This window comes from Mobula hypostoma, chromosome 2, assembly GCF_963921235.1.
Source record: "Mobula hypostoma chromosome 2, sMobHyp1.1, whole genome shotgun sequence".
NCBI classification, from domain to species: Eukaryota; Metazoa; Chordata; class Chondrichthyes; order Myliobatiformes; family Myliobatidae; genus Mobula; species Mobula hypostoma.
The window spans coordinates 218,908,510-218,928,134 of record NC_086098.1 but is presented as its reverse complement, the minus strand read 5'-3'; the positions used below and the strand labels follow the sequence as shown (position 1 = coordinate 218,928,134).

At 41.4% G+C, this 19,625-nt stretch overlaps 1 protein-coding gene across 2 annotated transcripts in view; it reads right to left on the bottom strand.

Annotated features, from left to right (window-relative positions):
* Nucleotides 1-4,354: 4,354 nt before the first annotated feature.
* LOC134336842 (protein-glutamine gamma-glutamyltransferase 2-like) overlaps nt 4,355-19,625 on the bottom strand; it is a 96,588-nt gene continuing 81,317 nt past the window's right edge. For both annotated transcript variants that reach the window (XM_063031418.1, XM_063031408.1), the window contains exons 9-13: nt 15,753-15,995; nt 11,794-12,063; nt 9,726-9,886; nt 7,830-7,966; nt 4,355-5,421 (exon numbers count right to left, since the gene is read on the bottom strand). In XM_063031418.1, the coding sequence (XP_062887488.1) occupies nt 5,271-5,421; nt 7,830-7,966; nt 9,726-9,886; nt 11,794-12,063; nt 15,753-15,995 (962 nt within the window). In that variant the 3' untranslated portion in view covers nt 4,355-5,270. The remainder of the gene's footprint in view (nt 5,422-7,829; nt 7,967-9,725; nt 9,887-11,793; nt 12,064-15,752; nt 15,996-19,625) is intronic.

Sequence of the window (19,625 nt, the reverse complement as noted above, 5' to 3'; positions counted from 1 at the left end):
TTTCCGCATGGTAGACTGTCATGTAAAGTCTGTTTCCATGGGATCCAGGGACAGCTAGCTAATTGGTTATAGAGTTAGCTTAGACAGGAAGACCAAAAGACACAGGGCAGAATTAGGCCATTCAGCCCATTCCATCATGATTAATTTATTATTTCTCTCAACCCCATTCTTCTACCTTAACCTTAAGATCATAAAACTTAGGAGCAGAATTAGGCCATTCAGTCCATCAAGTCTGCTCCGCCATTCCATCATGGCTGATCCCGGATCTCAATCAACCCTATATAGCTGTCTTCTCACCATATCCCTTTGATGCCCTGACCGATCAGGAAGTGATCAACTTCCAATATACCTATGGACTTGGCCTCACTGCAGTCTGTGGCAGAGCATCCCGCAGATTCACTACCCTCTGGCTAAAAAAAATTCCTCCTTACCTCTGTTCTGAATGGTCATCCCTCAAATTTGAGGCTGTGCCCTCTAGATCTGGATATCCCCACCATAGGAAACATCCTCTCCACATCGACCCTATCTAGTCCTTTCAATATTCGGTAGGTTTCAAAGAGATCCCCAGGCATTCTTCTAAATTCTGGTGAGTACAAACCCAAGACTGCCAAACATTCCTCATATGTTAACCCCATCATTCTCAGAATCATCCTTGTGAACTTCCTCTGGACTTTCTCCAATGACAACACATCCTGTCTGAGATATTGAGCTGATACCTGTTGACAATACTCCAAGTGCGGCCTGACTATTGCCTTATAAAGGCTCAGCATCATCTCACTGGTTTTATATTCTATTCCCCTGGAAATAAATGCCAACATTGCACTTGCCTTCTATACTACAGACTCAACCTGTTAATTAACCTTCTAGGAGTCTTGCATGAGGACTCCCAAGTCCCTCTGCACCTCTGATGTTTGAACCTTCTCCCCATTTAGATGATAGTTGTTACAATTGTTCCTTTTACCAAAATGAATTATCATACATTTCCCAACATTGTATTCAATCTGCCACTTTTTTGCCCATTCTTCCAATTTGTCTTAAGTCCTGTTGCAATCGCATTGCTTCCTCAGCACTACCTACCCCTCCACCTATCTTTGTATCATTCGCAAACTTTGCCACAAAGCCATCAATTCCATTATCCAAATCACTGACAAACAATGTGAAAAGTAGAGGTTCCAGTACTGACCTCTAAGGAATACCATTAGTCACTGATAGCCAACCAGAAAAGACACCGTTTATTCCTACTTGTTGCCTACTGCCTGTCAACCATTCCTCTATCCATACCAGTATCTTTCCTGTAACGTCTGAGGATTTATCTTGTTAAGCAGTCTCATGCGTGGCACCTTATCAAATGCCTTCTGAAAATCCAAGTTAATTGCTTCCACAGCCTCTCCTTCATCCACCTTGCTTATAACTTCCTTGAAGAACTCTAACAGATTTTTCAGGCAAGATATGCCTTTACAGAAACCTTACTAACTTTGACTTATTTTATCATTAGTCTCTAAGTACCCTTAATAATAGACTCCAGTACCTTCCAACTAAGATAGCCTTTCCCCGAGTAGGCGCATGCACAAGCCACTCTAAAAAGCCATCTCATAGGCAATCAACAAATTCCTTCTCTTGCAATTTGATGCCAACCTGATTTTCCCAATCCTCTTGCATATGGAAGTCTTCCATTATAATTGTATCCCCCTTATTACATGCCTTTTCCAGCTCCCTTTGCAATCTCAATCCCATATCTTGGCTACTATTTGGAGGCCTACAGTGGCATGCAAAAGTTTGGGCACCCCCGTCAAAATTTCTGTTACTGTGAATAGCTAAGCGAGTAAAAGATGACCTTATTTCCAAAAGGCATAAAGTTAAAGATGACACATTTCTTTAATATTTTAAGCAAGATTATTTTTTTATTTCCACCTTTTACAGTTTCAAAATAACAAAAAAGGAAAAGGGCCTGGAGCAAAAGTTTGGGCACCCTGCATGGTCAGTTCTTAGTAACACCACCTTTGGCAAGTACCACAGCTTGTATACGCTTCTTGTAGCCAGCTAAGAGTCTTTTAATTCTTGTTTGGGGGATTTTCGCCCATTCTTCCTTGCAAAAGGCTTTTGGTTCTGTGAGATTCTCGGGCCGTCTTGCATGCACTGCTCTTTTGAGGTCTATCCACAGATTCTCGATGATGTTTAGGTCAGGGGACTGTGAGGGCCATGGCAAAACCTCCAGCTTGCGCCTCTTGAGGTAGTCCATTGTGGATTTTGAGGTGTGTTTAGAATCACTATCCTGTTGTAGAAGCCATCCTCTTTTCATCATCGGCTTTTTTACAGACGGTGTGATGTTTGCTTCCAGAATTTGCTGGTATTTAATTGAATTCATTCTTCCCTCTACAAGTGAAATATTCCCTGTGCCACTGGCTGCAACACAAGCCCAAAGCATGATCGATCCACCCCCGTGCTTAACAGTTGGAGAGGTGTTCTTTTCATGAAATGCTGCACCCTTTTTTCTCCAAACATACCTTTGCTCATTGAGGCCAAAAAGTTCTATTTTAACTTCGTCAGTCCACAGGACTTGTTTCCAAAATGCACCAGGCTTGTTTAGATGTTCCTTTGCAAACTTCTGACGCTGAATTTTCACCCTTTTGCAGTTTGCCACTTTTATATAGCTTAAATTCTTTGCTGTGTTGCATTTGTACCCAATCATTGGCTTGTCCTTCCTTAGATTCATGTTACACCAATCACCTACTTGTAAATCTGCTGGCTCATCCTCAGCTCTATCATCCTGGGTTCCATCCCCCAACAGCTCTAGTAAATCTGCCTGCAGGGATATTGGTCACCCATCCCATTTGTACAGGATGTCTACAGATCATAATCTGTGCGGATTGATGATAATACCCCCTCCTCGCTGACGATCAACACTGGTGCACCTCGGTGCTGTGTGCTTAGCCCTCTACTCTACTCCCTCTATACCCATGACTGTGGGCCCAGTATAGCTCAAATGCCATCTATAAATTTGCTGATGACACAACCATTGCTGGTAGAATCTCAGCTGGAGATGAGAGGGCATACAGGAGTGAGATATGCCAACTAGTGGAGTGGTGTCACAGCAACAACCTTGTACTTGACATCAGTAAGAAGAAAGAACTGATTGTGGACTTCAGGAAGGGTAAGACAAAGGAACATGAACCAATCCTCAGCGAGGGATCAGAAGTGGACAGAGTGAACAATTTTAAGTTCCAGAGTGTTAAGATCTCTCAGGATCTAACCAGGTCCCAGCATAAACAGCATGCAGCTGTAAAGAAGGCAAGACAGTGGCTATATTTCATTGGGAGTTTGAAGAGAGTTGGTTTGTCACCTAAACACTCACAAAACTTCTATAGATGTACCATGGAGAGCATTCTGTCAGGCTGCATCACTGTCTTGTATGGGGGTGGGGGGAACTACAGCAAAGGATCGAAAAAAGCTACAGAAAGTTGTAAATTTAATCGGCTCCATCGTGGGTACTAGCTTGCGTAGTATCCAAGACATCTTCAAGGAGCCATGCCTCAAAAAGGCAGCGTCAATTATTAAGGACATCCATCACCCAGGATATGGTCTCTTCTCATGTTACTGTCAGGAAAGTGGTACAGAAGCTTGAAGGCACACACTCAGCGATTCAGGATTAGCTTCTTCCCCTCTGTTATTTGATTCCTAAATGGATATTGAACCCATGAACACTACCTCACTTTTGTAATATTATTTCTGTTTTGCATTATTTTAAATCTAAATAGATACACACACACATACATACACTTACTGTAATTGATTTCCTTTGTTCTTTTTTTTATAATGTTTTGCATTTTACTGCTGGTGCTATATTAACAAATTTCACAACACATGCGGTGATAATAAGCCTGATTCTGATTCTCCTGGTTCTGACATTGGCTAAATGACTGATATTAACTCATTTGCCTTGAATACCTCTCTATCACAGTTGTGATGTGGGCTGTTTAACATCCATCTGAATGAGCAGACAGAACTGGGGCTTATCACCCTCCTCTGAATACCAGCTCTTCCAACAACAGCATTTCCTCAGTGTCACACTGGCAGGGATGCTTGGACACATGTTCTCAAGTCACTGGAATAAACTTTGAACCTACAATCTTTTGGCTTACACTTGCTAACTGTGCTGCAACATTGCTAAAGTCTACCGCCAAATAAGTATTTCAGTTATCAACTATAAGTAGTTACAGGAACACAGTGTGGAAATGTTTAACAAGAAGCAGAGTTTACACAAAATGAATTAGCTTATGTAATTGCTTGTGGAAAGAATATGGATCCAGAAATAAACAAAATAGTTTCCCAATGTCTGATGATATTTTGGATTTCACTATCGATTTTATTATTTCATGAAATAATTTCAGGGTAACAGAAATCCCAAAGATGCATACAGGTATATGATGAAACATGCCTCATTTGCAGGAGAAATTTACCCTTGCTATTAGTCGTTAAAATACTTAGCACCAAGACCAAACAATCAATTTAATTTGCCTCAAGGGATACTTCAAGAAGATCCATTTGGCATTCACTATTTCGTCCAATGCAAATCATCAGTTTGCAAAAAAAAATCAACAGGCATGGAGATCATTCAACTAAAACCAAAATTACAAGGTGCACAAATAGGCAGAGATAGAGGAAAATGTGATATTAGCTATATCAGCAATTTGGAACCAGCTTTTCATATTGTCACACCTCAAAGAGAATTAAATGAGATCTATGAACAAGGAATATGAATATCTTCTTGCATTACTTCAAAAATCTAAAACCAATTTAATTATTTAGGTATATATTCCACACAACGGGACTCTACAGGTGGCAAAAGTTATATTGGCCATATTCTATAGACAGTAGTGCTATGTGAAAAATAAATTTGGATAGGCGACTGGGGGAAACTTATCGCTGTTCTCCTTTGAACTCAACTTTCCTGGCCACTGAGAGAACAGATGTGAGTACAATAGATAACTGAACTAAAAGTTCACGTAAGCACTGTTTGTATTGTTTGACTGACTCTTCAGTCTTTCAACACTCCATCTGCAGCCTGGATATCTGGATAAGCTTATTCCAATAAAACCTCCCACAACCATATTACCATTCACCAAAGTAGTGTAATGTCAAAGCTGATCATTAATTACAATTATAGCCACGTACATTCAAACATGTAGACTGTCTGTAGATATATAATGATATGCAAAATCACAGAAATTTAGAAAATGAAACAAAAGAACTTTTCATGTTGTCTTCTTTCTCTATTCTTCTTGGACATCAAACTCTAAGCAACCTTTTGCATTTTTCAGTAGATTGCAGTCAAAATCCACAAGGAGTTTTCTTTTCCCTGTCTTAAAGGGAGTAAAGTCACAATTCACTTTCGCATTTCCATTTGCTTTTACATCTTCAACCCTAAAAAAATCAAGGGAAACAAAATGATCTTTCCTTAAATACATGAAATTACAAAGACAAGACTACTGCATGGCTAGTCACTGTCAAGAACTACATCATAATAACTCCAGTTTCTGTTTGAATACTTAAAAAGGAAAAACAATTCTTTGGAGGAAAAGCATTAAACATTAGCACTTGGCCGTAACACTTTGACTTAATCTCTGCTCCTCCACATATTCCAAAAATCCAATCATATTCATCTTTTTTAACAGCACAATTCACTAATGAACCTATCCATTGAAATAACTCCTGTTGATGCATGAAAAAAGGTCCAACAGCTTCTAAAATCACTATCTGCCACATGGTGTCTTTGTTCTTCACAAGGCATGGAGCTGCTCTACACAGTAGGCTGACAAGCACCCAAATGCCAGCTCTCCCAAAACGTTGCACAATCAAGCATTTATAATTTTGCCACATTTTGTCAGGTTCCTGACTGAACTGGGATGGTAGAGATACAGAAAAGGCAAGTCTTGTTTGGCTAAAACATGATGTTTAGAAAAGAAATCAAAGACATTAGCTTAATTATATCCTCCGGGACAACTGTATTTATTACATGTGTGAGATCTGATAAGGGATGAGGCAGATTAAAGGAATTTTAAGAAGGCCATTTGCAGCGAATAACCGATGGTATTCCAGGGAAATCCTAAAACAGTGAACAGTTTTGACAGTGGATAGGTCCTGGTATTGCTTAATGTGGTCCTCCCAGATCTGATAGTGCATGGTTGTCTTCCATACTGATTTAAATCTTTATTCTTGGCATTATGAAATTGAGGTGAGGGCTATAATAGGGATAATGGTCAAGGAGAGAGATAACTTTAATGCAAACAGGTCATCAAAGAAGGAGCTAAGTGATGTTGTAGGAATGTAATGATGAGAGAAGGAATAAAGAGTTGCAATTTGGAAAGCACGGTTGGGAGTGAATTGTGCCACATTTCTTGTGCAGAAGCAAAGAGGGTTGCCATTAGCAAATATTCTGGAGTTATGGGAATAGAGTGGATATTAATTCAAACATGAACCAAGCTTCAGTTCTCATTGTAAATGTGAAAATAAGTTCAGGAAGCTTGCCACTAGCCTGCATTGACAAGCAGTAAACTAGAGTTAAAGCACACAAACTATGAGATATGCTTTGCAAAATGATGACATGAGACATTTGCGTATGCATGAACTAAATGTTAAGACAATGGGGTTAATTGACCTGCATTGGACCAGGAAACTATGGACTTAAGTAATTTGCACCAATGTAAATAAGCTCAAGCAAGCTTGCAATTAGAAAAGGTATTTGAATATGTCTTCCACTGTAGATATAGAATTCAAAGGAAGCACTGTTCACCCAAAGTACTTAAGTAAATGATGTCATTTGTAACTGTTGAAACTTTTGAATCACCTATTGATCTTAAGGGTATTAAATACGATGTACTTTGGAGGTCTTGAGCCTCAACTGAGAGTATCTCCACACTGCTTGTGGTGACCTAAATCTCCAGCTTCTGTGCCTCTCCAGTGACTTTGATCACAGTCACAATAGTTGCAAAGAGAATAGTCAGAAAAGAAATCCTCCTGTAAGGACTTGGATTCTCCTCATAGATTCTCAGATAGACCCTGATCTTGTACTGTCTGTCAAATGCCTGAGCTCACCAACAACTCCCCTTAGAGGATGTACCGTTCCAATGCCCAGCACAATCTTCTAGTAGACCAAATGCTAGCTGATGAGAGTGAAGCTGTGTAGCACTGGAGCTTCCTGAGCATAATGGACCAGCTCCCTCCTAGAATAGTGTGCCCCAAACTCACTGATTGTCACCATTAGTGTTTAAATTCAACACCTGCGATTGCCTTTTACACACACATGCACACACTACATACACAAGATTATACTAAGGACATTCAAATTCATAGAAAATAACTGAATTAAAAGATGTAAATATAGAAAATTGGCTTTTCCCCTCTCCTTAGTCCAGTGCTTAGTCCCATCATTTCAGTAGATATATGTACTTGCACCTTCCAGGTGCACTTGGCACAGACTCAGCTGGCAGACCTCCCTGCATACGTTGTGGGAAATCTGACGAAGAGTGTGCTGCCGACTGGAGCCCTTGGACAGGAGTCTCCATGCTGGCATTAGCTCTCTAGGAGACCAGACTTCAGTCTGATTTCAGGAGAAGATGAGCTTCCATCTGGCTAAGCGTATTAAAGCAGATTTTAGAACCTTACAACCTTACACCTTTGTGCATTCTCCAGTAGTCCCTAACATAAAGTTTCAAAACTTGTTTGCACTCTCTGTCATCCTTAATTACTGTATCAAGTCTTACAACATGATTATTAGTAACCAGATGTCACAAATATGTGTGATTCATGTTCTTTTCAATATGTTAACTTACATTATTGTCATTTCATCTTCAATCAGACCTTTTCCCTCAAGGGTCATGACACAATCCTTCAGTGTTTCAGGAAAAGGATTCTTAAAGCTGATCTGTATACGTAACTTTTCATTCACGATAGCACGATAATTCAGCATCTGATGAAGTAAATCAGTTTTTAGCATTGTAACTGATACTTCACATTCTTTGGAACATAAAGATTAATCGAACAGCTTAGTCATGACTCAATTCACAAATAAATGGGAACCAACTGAAAACAACATATAAAATCAATATATCTAGTTTTACATTTTAAATTTTCAACTCAGATATCAGAAACAGGTCATAAAAGGATGATAGGCAACTGAATATTGAAAAAAAAAGTATGCATATCTTGGTCACCCAACGCAGGTATCACAATTTTCAGACCCGATATTAGTGGCGGTCGGTATTATTATTGACGATAGCTGGCAAGGTTTGTAGATATGATTGGTGGCTTAACCAATAGATGAAGGGAGATAAAGTTACAAGCTTCAGTTGGCAGGTCTTGCTTAGCTTTAAAGCTTCTTGGAAGTTTCTATAAAACCAAGCCTTGTCATTAATTTTAAATCCTTGATGCATAATATAATGAAAGTCTGCTTTAATCCTACTTGGTTTCAGTAAGCTACATGTTGCCCTTGCTACTGCTTCATTGCCCTCTCTTTGACAGTGTAGCAATCTAGGCCATGAAGATGACTCCTGATCGTCAACGTGTGATGCTCTGGAAGTAGAAAGATCATTTCCCATCATTGTTTTGGAAGCCAGCTAAGTCACACCTCATGGGTTATTAACTGTGAAAAGACATTGAAAATCTTCAGATGCAGGTCAGGCAGCATCTACAGAAAAGTAGTGAAGAATCAATATTTTGGGCTGAGACTCCTCATTAGAGTAATGAAGATTTTCAGCTTAAAATGTTGACTCTTTATTCCTTTATATTGATGCTGTCTGACCTGCTGAGCTTCTACAGCATTTTGTGTGTGTCACTCTGGATTTTCAGCATCTACAAAATCTCCAGTATATTTGAAAACTTTCAGGTGTTCCTATTGGTGAAAGAGGCAGATAGTCTCACAACAGCTATGAAATATTCATATCAGCACTTGAAGCACTGAGGAAATTTATGGTAGGTGTAAACATGACAGGCCAAAGGATCTATTTCAGTGCTCTTTCCAAGGCTGAACTCCCCATGGAGCTTAATTGCAAAAGAAAATCTTACAACAGTTTCCTAGTGAAAATCTGCATGTTGAATCTACACCAGGTGAGATCTAGCATAGATTTAGGAACTGCATTCATTTCAATGGAAATGAATGATTATGAAGATAGGCATATTTAAAATAAATTTTATGTTTTTTTTTCTAATTTAATTAGTTTAATTGTTTTCTGTTTTAGATGTATTAGGCTGATCTCCACTTCAGCGCAATTTGTCTATATTTGATCTGCATCTCTTATCGAAAAGCTTTTCTTAGCCTTAAGGTTGTCAGCTCCTTAACATCTACAACTCTTCATATGAAGAGGTGAGCAAATTTCCCACCAGAACAGTTTCTTCCTGGTCCTTGAAGATATGCCAAACAATTTGCCTGAACTATCACTATATTTGATTTTAATCCATAGAGTTACCTGTTCATGCTCATTTCCCAGATAGGCTAGGCCCTTCCAAAGCAATGGCTAATTGGGCAGTGACATTCATGATAAATTTGGAATACTTCTTATATATTTCGTGCAATAAAACTCAGACAATTTGATTTCATTTCCTGACACTCATACATTGATTTCCATTCAGTACGATAAAGTTCATCAGCACATAATCTGCCCTGGCGTTGTAAGAAAAGTAACGTCAACTGAGTTTTGACTTCAATGAGGAAGACATATATAGATCCTTACCTTAATTGTGAGGGGAGGGTTGATCAGACCAAGATCTTTTACAGCTGCTGCATTCTGTTGAGATTTTGGCTCACTTACAACAGCTATCAGCTTCATCAGGTTGTACATGTCAGGGAATGATCCATATTCTTTGTAGCTCACTTCCAAAGAAATTTTCTTAGCTATGAAATATTAGGAAATAGCAAATGACTTGTACTTAAGGATCATATGGAATTTTTGATACAAACCAGCTATAGATTTGGCGGTGGGGGGCAAATATAGGCTCAAACATTATTACCCCTGAATCAGGTATTTGAAGAAAATGCTAAGAGTTGAGCCCTCTTTGCAACAGGAATAAGGCTATATTCCATAGCAAAGCTGTCTACTCATGAAAGCAAATTGGAACAATACTCTGCCCCCGGACTTCTGTGTGGGTTATATAATTTTGGCTCCAGTTAAATGAAGGTGAGCACAGATTTCACCAAGGCTTTGCAGTGCCATTGTTAACTGATGAATGCCTAATGTCAATATTAGATTATTTTCGTAGAAGTTATTATATTAAGAGAATTATACTTGAAAGTCCATTAAAACTTTAAATAAGAGAAGGCACAAGAAAATGCTAATGCATACTTCTGGTTACTTCTGAAGTGCTGAGGCTATATATTACACATGCAGTAATAATGCATATAGCAAGACTTTTGATGTAGTCAGGAAATAGATGTCTAGCTAATATGAAGCATTGGTGGTGGCTGATTACTTTCCAAATGCCAGAAAAAATTTGTCACTTTCTCAAATTTAATTCATTAAATTCATTCCCTTTTTTTCATTTCCTTTATCTTCGCCTCATCTGTTCCCAGTATGAGGTTTCCCTTTCCAAGACATCATAGATGTTCTCGTTCTTCAGAGAATGGGGTTTTCGTCCTTTTACTATTGATGCTGCCATCACCCTCATCTCCTCCATTTCCTGAACATCTCTACCTATCTCATCTTCCCACTACCTTAACAGTGATAGAGTTCCTCTTGTCCTTACCTCCACTCCATGAGCCTTCACGTCCAATACATCATTCTCTGAAACTTCTGCCATCTTCAATGAGATCCTACCACCAAACACACCTTGCCTTCCCTTCCTTCTCTCTGCTTTCTGCAAGGATTGCTCCCTCCATGATTCCCTAGTCCATTTGTCCCTTCCCACTAACCTCCTTCCTGGCACATATCCTTGCAAGCAACAGATATGCTATACTTGCCCATTCACCTCTTCCCTTATCTCCACTCAGGGCTCCAAACAGTTCTTCTTGGAGAGGCAACGTTTCACCTGCAAAACCGTTGGAGTTCTCTGTTGCATCTGGTGCTGCCAATGCGGCTTCCTCTTCGTTGGTGAGATGCGATGTAACCTGGGTGGTCACTTTGATAAGCACCTCTGCTCCATCCACCAAAAGCAGAATTTCTCAGTAGCCAACCATCCCTATTCCCGTTCCAACATACCATTAAATTGTCTCCTCTTCTGTCACAGTGAGGCCACTCTCAGGATGGAGGAGCAACATCTCATATTCTGTCTATGTAGTATTCATGAAAATAATTTCTCCTTGCAGTAAATTGTTCCCCTCCCCCTTCCCTCTTCTTCTATTCCCCACTCTGGCCTCTTACCTCTTCTTCTCACCTGCCTATCACCTCCCACTAGTTCCTCTCCTTCTTCCCTTTCTCCTATGGTCCTCTCCTCTCCTATCGTATCAGATTCCTTCTCACGCGCTTTACCTTTCCCACCCACCGAGCTTCATCTATCACCTTCTAGCTAGTCTTCTTCCCTCTCCCCCTACCTTTTTATTCTGACATCACGCCCTTTCTTTCCAGTCCTGAAGAAGGGACTTGGCCTGAAATGTTGACTATTCATTTTCATAAATGTTGCCTGATCTGCTGAGTTTCTCCTTCATACTGTATGTTTTGTTCTGGATTTCCTGCATCTGCAGAACCTCTTGTGTTTATAATTTATTTAATTCAAAACACTCAGCAGTCCCTCAGTAGTGGAGTGAAGAACTGAATCCCTAATAATTTGGCAATTAATCAATGTTTTCCTTAAAATGTCTTCTATTACCTTCATCAGGGGCAAGATTGATCTGTTCTTTATGTTTCTTGATACATTGTTTCTCTGTACTTCCATCATATTTTCTTTTCCTAGCCCAAAATTTGACGTCATAGACCTTTTTCTCCGAAGACTTGTTGGCAACAACTATGGATACTTGAACAGAATTTCCACTGTAAATGGGCTGCTCAGTGAGCAGAGACACTTGCAGTGACTTTTCGGGTGGTGGAAAATTTTGTATCCTGTTAGCCTTTGCAAACACATCTTCTTCTTGCGTGGAGCCTTGGAACAAAAAAAAACAGGGGCATTATGTAAAATAAAAACACCTGCTATCTTTACTTAATAATTGTATTCTGACACAGCTGTATATATTGGCACCAAAATCATATGATCCAAAATTAAAACCTTTAGTACCTAATCACATTCTGATAACTACACAATTAAGATCTATTGTTCTTATTTTTAGAATTTAGTAGTTTCATAAACTGACCAATTTTTTAAATTCTGGTTTAAGGTCTTAGGGTCTTATGGTCTTAATTATTATGTACTTATGTCAGTTTCAAGCTTTCCTTTAAACTAATTCATTTTTACAACGTACTGTCACTCTACTATTTAAACACATGCTTTAAGAAACCTTCTTTTAAAATTCCCACAAAATTTGTAAGATTAACCATCGGCAGATTTCATTACAATGTTAAATTCAACAGGTGAAATTTTGTCCCTGAAATGTTGTCATTCGAGTCTACCAGAACTCCTGACTGATTAGTGGGACTGAAGAGGAGGTCACCTCTTTTTCCCTTATTAGGGAGAGAGAAAGAGCCTGTGGTATGTCGAATTACCGGGTGAACGAGTAGTCTTTGGGATACTGCAAGTCTGTGTCTTTATTAATGCTTTGCTGCACACTTGAGTGCTCAGTGGAGGGAACAGATGCTTTTTTGCTAGTGGGGGAAGGGGTCATTGCCTTGCTGTTGCTTGTGCATAGGAGGGGGGGAAGCTGAGGGGGGGCGGACTTTGGCGTTCTAATGTTTAACTGTCATTCATTCTTTGGGGCACTCCTCTGTTTTTTCTGGATGGTTGCGAAGAAAAAGAATTTCAGGATGTATATTGAACCTAAACATATCAAAGTTCAAAGTACATTTATTATCAAATTATATATGATATACAACCTTTCATCTCCTTACAGGCAGCCAGAATACAAAGAAACCCAATAGAACCCATTAAACACCCAATGTGCAAAGAAAAACAAATTGTGCGAACAATAAAAAGTAAGCAAAATACATTCAGAACTAAAGTTCACAAAAGTGAGTTTGCAGCCACAAGGCCAGTCATCACTGCAGCTGGTCCAGGAGCCCATTAGTTGCAGGCCACAATCTCAGTTTAGCACTGAACATTTGCAGTAAGATATAACTCAACTATTATATATAGTTACTTCAAAACACTGATTCAAAAAGATGCTTACGAGGTAAAATTTGATACTTATATACAGAGTATTTAATTTGTATATTGGTTAAAATAGGGATAGAGAGGCAGGTGAAGTTTAGAGAGAGAATTTTTAGTTTAGAATTTGGATTACTTAAAAAGATCGTGCTAGTGATGTTGTAAATAAAATGGAGATTCAAACCAGCCAAGAAAAAGAGAACTGTAAATTTCTTAGAGAGTTGTAGTGTTCGAGGTGATTAAGAATCTGTGGAAGGTAATAAAATCCTTTTCTCAGATATTTCCCTGACATTACCCCCATGCCCACAATCCTCCTCCAGTTCCACTTTGACCAAGTTTTAACTTCAGCATGGAAGAACATAAAATTGTTGATTTGGTTTTGTTTTGTTGTATTGATTCGTTTTTGATATTGGTTTATTCATTTATTTGAGTAATATAGACACTGCTGTCAACGCCAGCATTTATTGACCGACCCTAATTCTCCTGAAAATGAGGAAGCGGTTAAGAGTCTAGAACACTGATCATTCTGGACCAGATTAGTGAAAAAAACAGATTTCCTTCTCTTTCCTTTGACTTACTAGTTTCATTGAAGTATCCAAATAACACATTGTTAAAAACAAGCTGTTTTTTGAGGGAATGTGGATTTTACATCAGCAGGAGAGGGCTCAAAAAGGCAACAAAGTTCATTGCACAATACGTTGCATTTCAGCTTATTTCAGGTAAAAGTTCACGGTCAAGTTGATTGTCATCTGACTGTACTGTACATATACACAACCAAATGAAACACTGTTTCTCTGGACCGCGGTACGCCCACAAAACATATATCATACATAGCACATAAAACAAAATATTACCATAAATAAGTTAATAATATATAATTCAAAGTGCATATAGTGCACAGCACAGGTAAAGAATAAACTGTAAACAGCTTGCTGCCCTCGTGAGGAGACCTCGGTGGTGGCAGGGTATTCATTAGTCTCACAGACTGAGGGGAGAAACTGTTACCCAGTCTGACAGTCCTAGTCTTGATGCTCCTGTACCACCTTCCTGATAGTAGTGAGTCAAAGTGATTGTGGGATGGGTGGTAGGGATCCTCAACCATGCTTCGATCCTTTGTATACAACGCTCTGGGTAAACGTCACAGATAGGGGGAGAGGGAGATCCCGATGATACCCTCGGCAGGTTTTATTACCAACACACATAAAAAATGCTGGTGAACGCAGCAGGCCAGGCAGCATCTATAGGAAGAAGTACAGTCGACGTTTCGGGCTGAGACCCTTCATCAGGACTAACTGAAAGAAGAGATAGAAAGAGATTTGAAAGGGGGAGGGGGAGATCCAAAATGATAAGAGAAGACATGAGGGGGAGGGATGGAGCTAAGAGCTGGAAAGTTGAATGGCAAAAGGGATACGAGGCTGGAGAAGGGAGAGGATCATGGGACGGGAGGCCTAGGGAGAAAGAAAGGGGGAGGGGAGCCCAGAGGATGGGCAAGAAGTTATAGTGAGAGGTACAGAGGGTGAAAAAAGAGAGAGAGAAAAAATAATAAATAAATAAGGGATGGGGTACGAGGGGGAGGTGGGGCATTAATGGAAGTTAGAGAAGTCAATGTTCATGCCATCAGGTTGGAGTATTTTTAAAGCACTTGAAAGTAAATAGTTGAGAGTAGTGGGGTCAAAATGGGCCAAAACTGTGGTCTCCATCGAGGTCACAGCTCAGATTTACTTGGTTTTTAGGTTTTTTTAGTTTCATAGGGATAGTTTTGGAGACAGAAAGGGAGATTAGGGGTCAAGTTAGGTTAGAGACAGGCGTGGGGGATATTTCGAGGACAGGCTGGAGTACAAGTCTAAACCTCTACTCCATGTTCAAAGGCCAGTGGCATAGGCTAACAAGAGTTCGAGGCCTAGGTTTTAAGGTCCCATTATTAGTGAGTCTGGTATTTGAGGCCTGGAGTTCGTGCCCTCATCCAAGTTCCTCGTTTGTCATCGTCTGTGAGTGCTGGGTCAATACCACAGATTAAAGCCTGAAGATCAATTGGAGGTCCATTCTAAAGTCCAAAGGTTGATAGGAGGCCCATTATTGAACCCTGAATGTCAATTGAAAGTCTGGTCTGGACCAAATGGCCAGAGTCCAAGGTCTGAAAACCTGGCTGAGTCCACTGGGGCAGTTGGGGCCCTATGTCTGTAGATTTGCAGGCCGCTGGAGGTGGGAGACCAAAGACAGCCTGTCCTGGGGTTAGGGAGCTGTTTATGTGCGTGGGTGAAGCGGTTTGTGGGTGGAGGGAAGAATGTGACTTGTTTCACTGTTGTGCTTTGTTGCTTCATACGTTCTGTTTGCTTGTGTTCTGAGTTGTTCTGCCTAGCACTATGGGTATGCGATGTTGGAGCAGGAATGTGTGGTGAACCTTAGATACGTTGATTGTTTACACAACTGGTAAATTTCACTGTATTTTTCAAGGTACACATAACTCAATCTTGAGTTTGGAGATAAAATTTTCTTTGCCTCTTTTTACTTTCTGCTAATTTTTATTTTCTTACCATCAGGATACTTGTAGATGTGCGTGATGTCCTCACGCTCATCAGTGCCACACTTCTTCGTGCTCACGTGGTGGCCAATGTTTTCTTCATTAACGTCGATTTTCATTTTTGTTCCATCACTGAGCACCAGCCAGTTCACACAATGTGCATTCACTTCAGCGAAAACAAATGGGACGTCATACTTCAAATCCATGTCTCCCTCTTTGATTGCTCTTACTGGTGCTGGACCACAGCGATAAACACCTTAAAGTGTGAACAAATTATGGAGAATTCAAAATAAATGATATCAAAATAAATCTAACAATTAACTGAACTGAATTGATTTTATTTTTTACATCCTTCAGGTACATGAGGAGTAAAAATCTTTATGTTATGTCTCCGTCTAAATGTGCAATGTGCAATCATAAATAAAACAGTCAATGTAACATAGAACTACACTCAAATCAGCTCGAGTTAATCAGTCTGATGGCCTGGTGGAAGAAGCTGTCCCGGAGTCTGTTGGTCTTGGCTTTTATGCTGTGGTACAGTTCCCTGGATGGTAGCAACTGGAATAGATTGTGGTTGGGGTGACTCGGGTTGCCAACGATCCTTCGGGCACTTTTTACCCACCCGTCTTTGTAAATATCCTGAATCGTGGGAAGTTCACAACTACAGATCCATATCACTCTCTGCAGAATCCTGGCAGTGATGCAGCCAGTCAGGATGCTCTCAATTTTGCTCTTGTAGAAAGTTATTATCTTAGCAAACACATCTGCTCCGATTAATATTGTATGTAAATAGGCTAGCTATCTCATGCATTTTGACAGAGGGAACTATACAGGTATATCTGCTAAAACTAGAACCATTCCCTGAAATGAGGTAACTCTGGAGCCACATTTCTGTAAGATGCTGAGATACATCCTGTGATGGGCACACCATCAGTGATGTAACCTGAGATCGTCGGCTGTTTTGGGTCTTTCAACAGCAGTCACCCTCGCCCAAGTGATCCAACCAGGATTGATCAGGCCCTGGCTTGTGTCCCAGGAGCATTGGTTTACAGGTCACACCTCATGATCCATAACCATCTGTAGGCTCTCTCAGTAGCCTCTCTGACAGTCCTGACGGCTCATTTCTTTGCTACTCCCATAATGCCAAGGAGAGAGTAGGTTCTGCACAGCAAGCAGCCAACAAAACCTCTACACCTCACCTCTAGCGGCTCACCCCTGTCTCTGGCACTGTTCCTGGTATTTGGCTTTCTTACATTCAAACGCCTCCTCAATCCTCCCAAGGCATTGTCAGTTCTACCATGACCATTGGCTACAGAGTAAAATTACTAATTACTTTTAAAAAAGTGAAGATATTTTTCAAAGATCACTTCCCTTGTGATTCCTTTCTTTAAGGATTCAATAGGAGAAAGGAAAGAGTAAACTGAGATTTAATTAAATGCCAGACTAGACTCCAGGGATCCTGCCATGTTCCTGGTGCATATAGCATGCCCCAACCTGCATTCAACCATTACCGCAACATACATCAAAGTTGCTGGTGAACGCAGCAGGCCAAGCAGCATCTATAGGAAGAGGCTCAGTCGACGTTTCAGGCCGAGACCCTTCGTCAGGACTAACTGAAGGAAGAGTGAGTAAGGGATTTGAAAGCTGGAGGGGGAGGGGGAGATGCAAAATGATAGGAGAAGACAGGAGGGGGAGGGATAGAGCCGAGAGCTGGACAGGTGATAGGCAAAAGGGGATACGAGAGGATCATGGGACAGGAGGCCTAGGGAGAAAGACGGGGGGGGGGTGACCCAGAGGATGGGCAAGAGGTATATTCAGAGGGACAGAGGGAGAAAAAGGAGAGTGAGAGAAAGAATGTGTGCATAAAAATGAGTAACAGCTGGGGTACGAGGGGGAGGTGGGGCCTAGCGGAAGTTAGAGAAGTCAATGTTCATGCCATCAGGTTGGAGGCTACCCAGACGGAATATAAGGTGTTGTTCCTCCAACTTGAGTGTGGCTTCATCTTTACAGTAGAGGAGGCCGTGGATAGACATGTCAGAATGGGAATGGGATGTGGAATTAAAATGTGTGGCCACTGGGAGATCCTGCTTTCTCTGGCGGACAGAGCGTAGATGTTCAGCAAAGCGGTCTCCCAGTCTGCGGCGGGTCTCACCAATATATAAAAGGCCACATCGGGAGCACCGGACGCAGCATATCACCCCAGTCGACTCACAGGTGAAGTGATGCCTCACCTGGAAGGACTGTTTGGGGCCCTGAATGGTGGTAAGGGAGGAAGTGTAAGGGCATGTGTAGCACTTGTTCCGCTTACACGGATAAGTGCCAGGACTCGACACTGTTTTATCACCCCTTGTTCAATCCCTTCCGACCTATGTTCGTGACACTTCTCACGCTCTTAAACTTTTCGATGATTTTAAGTTCCCTGGCCCCCACCGCTTTATTTTCACCATGGATGTCCAGTCCTTATATACTTCCATCCCCCATCAGGAAGGTCTCAAAGCTCTACGCTTCTTTTTGGATTCCAGACCTAATCAGTTCCCCTCTACCACCACTCTGCTCCGTCTAGCGGAATTAGTCCTTACTCTTAATAATTTCTCCTTTTGCTCCTCCCATTTCCTCCAAACTAAAGGTGTAGCTATGGGCACCCGTATGGGTCTTAGCTATGCCTGCCTTTTTGTTGGGTTTGTGGAACAATCTATGTTCCGTGCCTATTCTGGTATCTGTCCCCCACTTTTCCTTCGCTATATCGACGACTGCATTGGCGCTGCTTCCTGCACGCATGCAGAACTCGTTGACTTTATTAACTTTGCCTCCAACTTTCACCCTGCCCTCAAGTTTACCTGGTCTATTTCCGACACCTCCCTCCCCTTTCTAGATCTTTCTGTCTCTGTCTCTGGAGACAGCTTATCCACTGATATCTACTATAAGCCTACTGACTCTCACAGCTATCGGGACTATTCCTCTTCTCACCCTGTCTCTTGCAAAAACGCCATCCCCTTCTCGCAATTCCTCCGTCTCCGCCGCATCTGCTCTCAGGATGAGGCTTTTCATTCTAGGACGAGGGAGATGTCTTCATTTTTTAAAGAAAGGGGCTTCCCTTCCTCCACTATCAACTCTGCTCTTAAACGCATCTCCTCCATTTCATGTACATCTGCTCTCACTCCATCCTCCCACCACCCCACTAGGAATAGGGTTCCCCTGGTCCTCACCTACCACCCCACCAGCCTCCGGGTCCAACATATTATTCTCCGTAACTTCCGCCACCTCCAACGGGATCCCACCACTAAGCACATCTTTCCCTCCCCCCCTCTCTCTGCATTCCGCAGGGATCGCTCCCTACACAACTCCCTTGTCCATTCGTTCCCCCCATCCCTCCCCACTGATCTCCCTCCTGGCACTTATCCGTGTAAGCGGAACAAGTGCTACACATGCCCTTACACTTCCTCCCTTACCACCATTCAGGGCCCCAAACAGTCCTTCCAGGTGAGGCATCACTTCACCTGTGAGTCGACTGGGGTGATATATTGCGTCCGGTGCTCCCGATGTGGCCTTTTATATATTGGTGAGACCCGACGCAGACTGGGAGACCGCTTTGCTGAACATCTACGCTCTGTCCGCCGGAGAAAGCAGGATCTCCCAGTGGCCACACATTTTAATTCCACATCCCATTCCCATTCTGACATGTCTATCCACGGCCTCCTCTACTGTAAAGATGAAGCCACACTCAAGTTGGAGGAACAACACCTTATATTCCGTCTGGGTAGCCTCCAACCTGATGGCATGAACATTGACTTCTCTAACTTCCGCTAGGCCCCACCTCCCCCTCGTACCCCAGCTGTTACTCATTTTTATGCACACATTCTTTCTCTCACTCTCCTTTTTCTCCCTC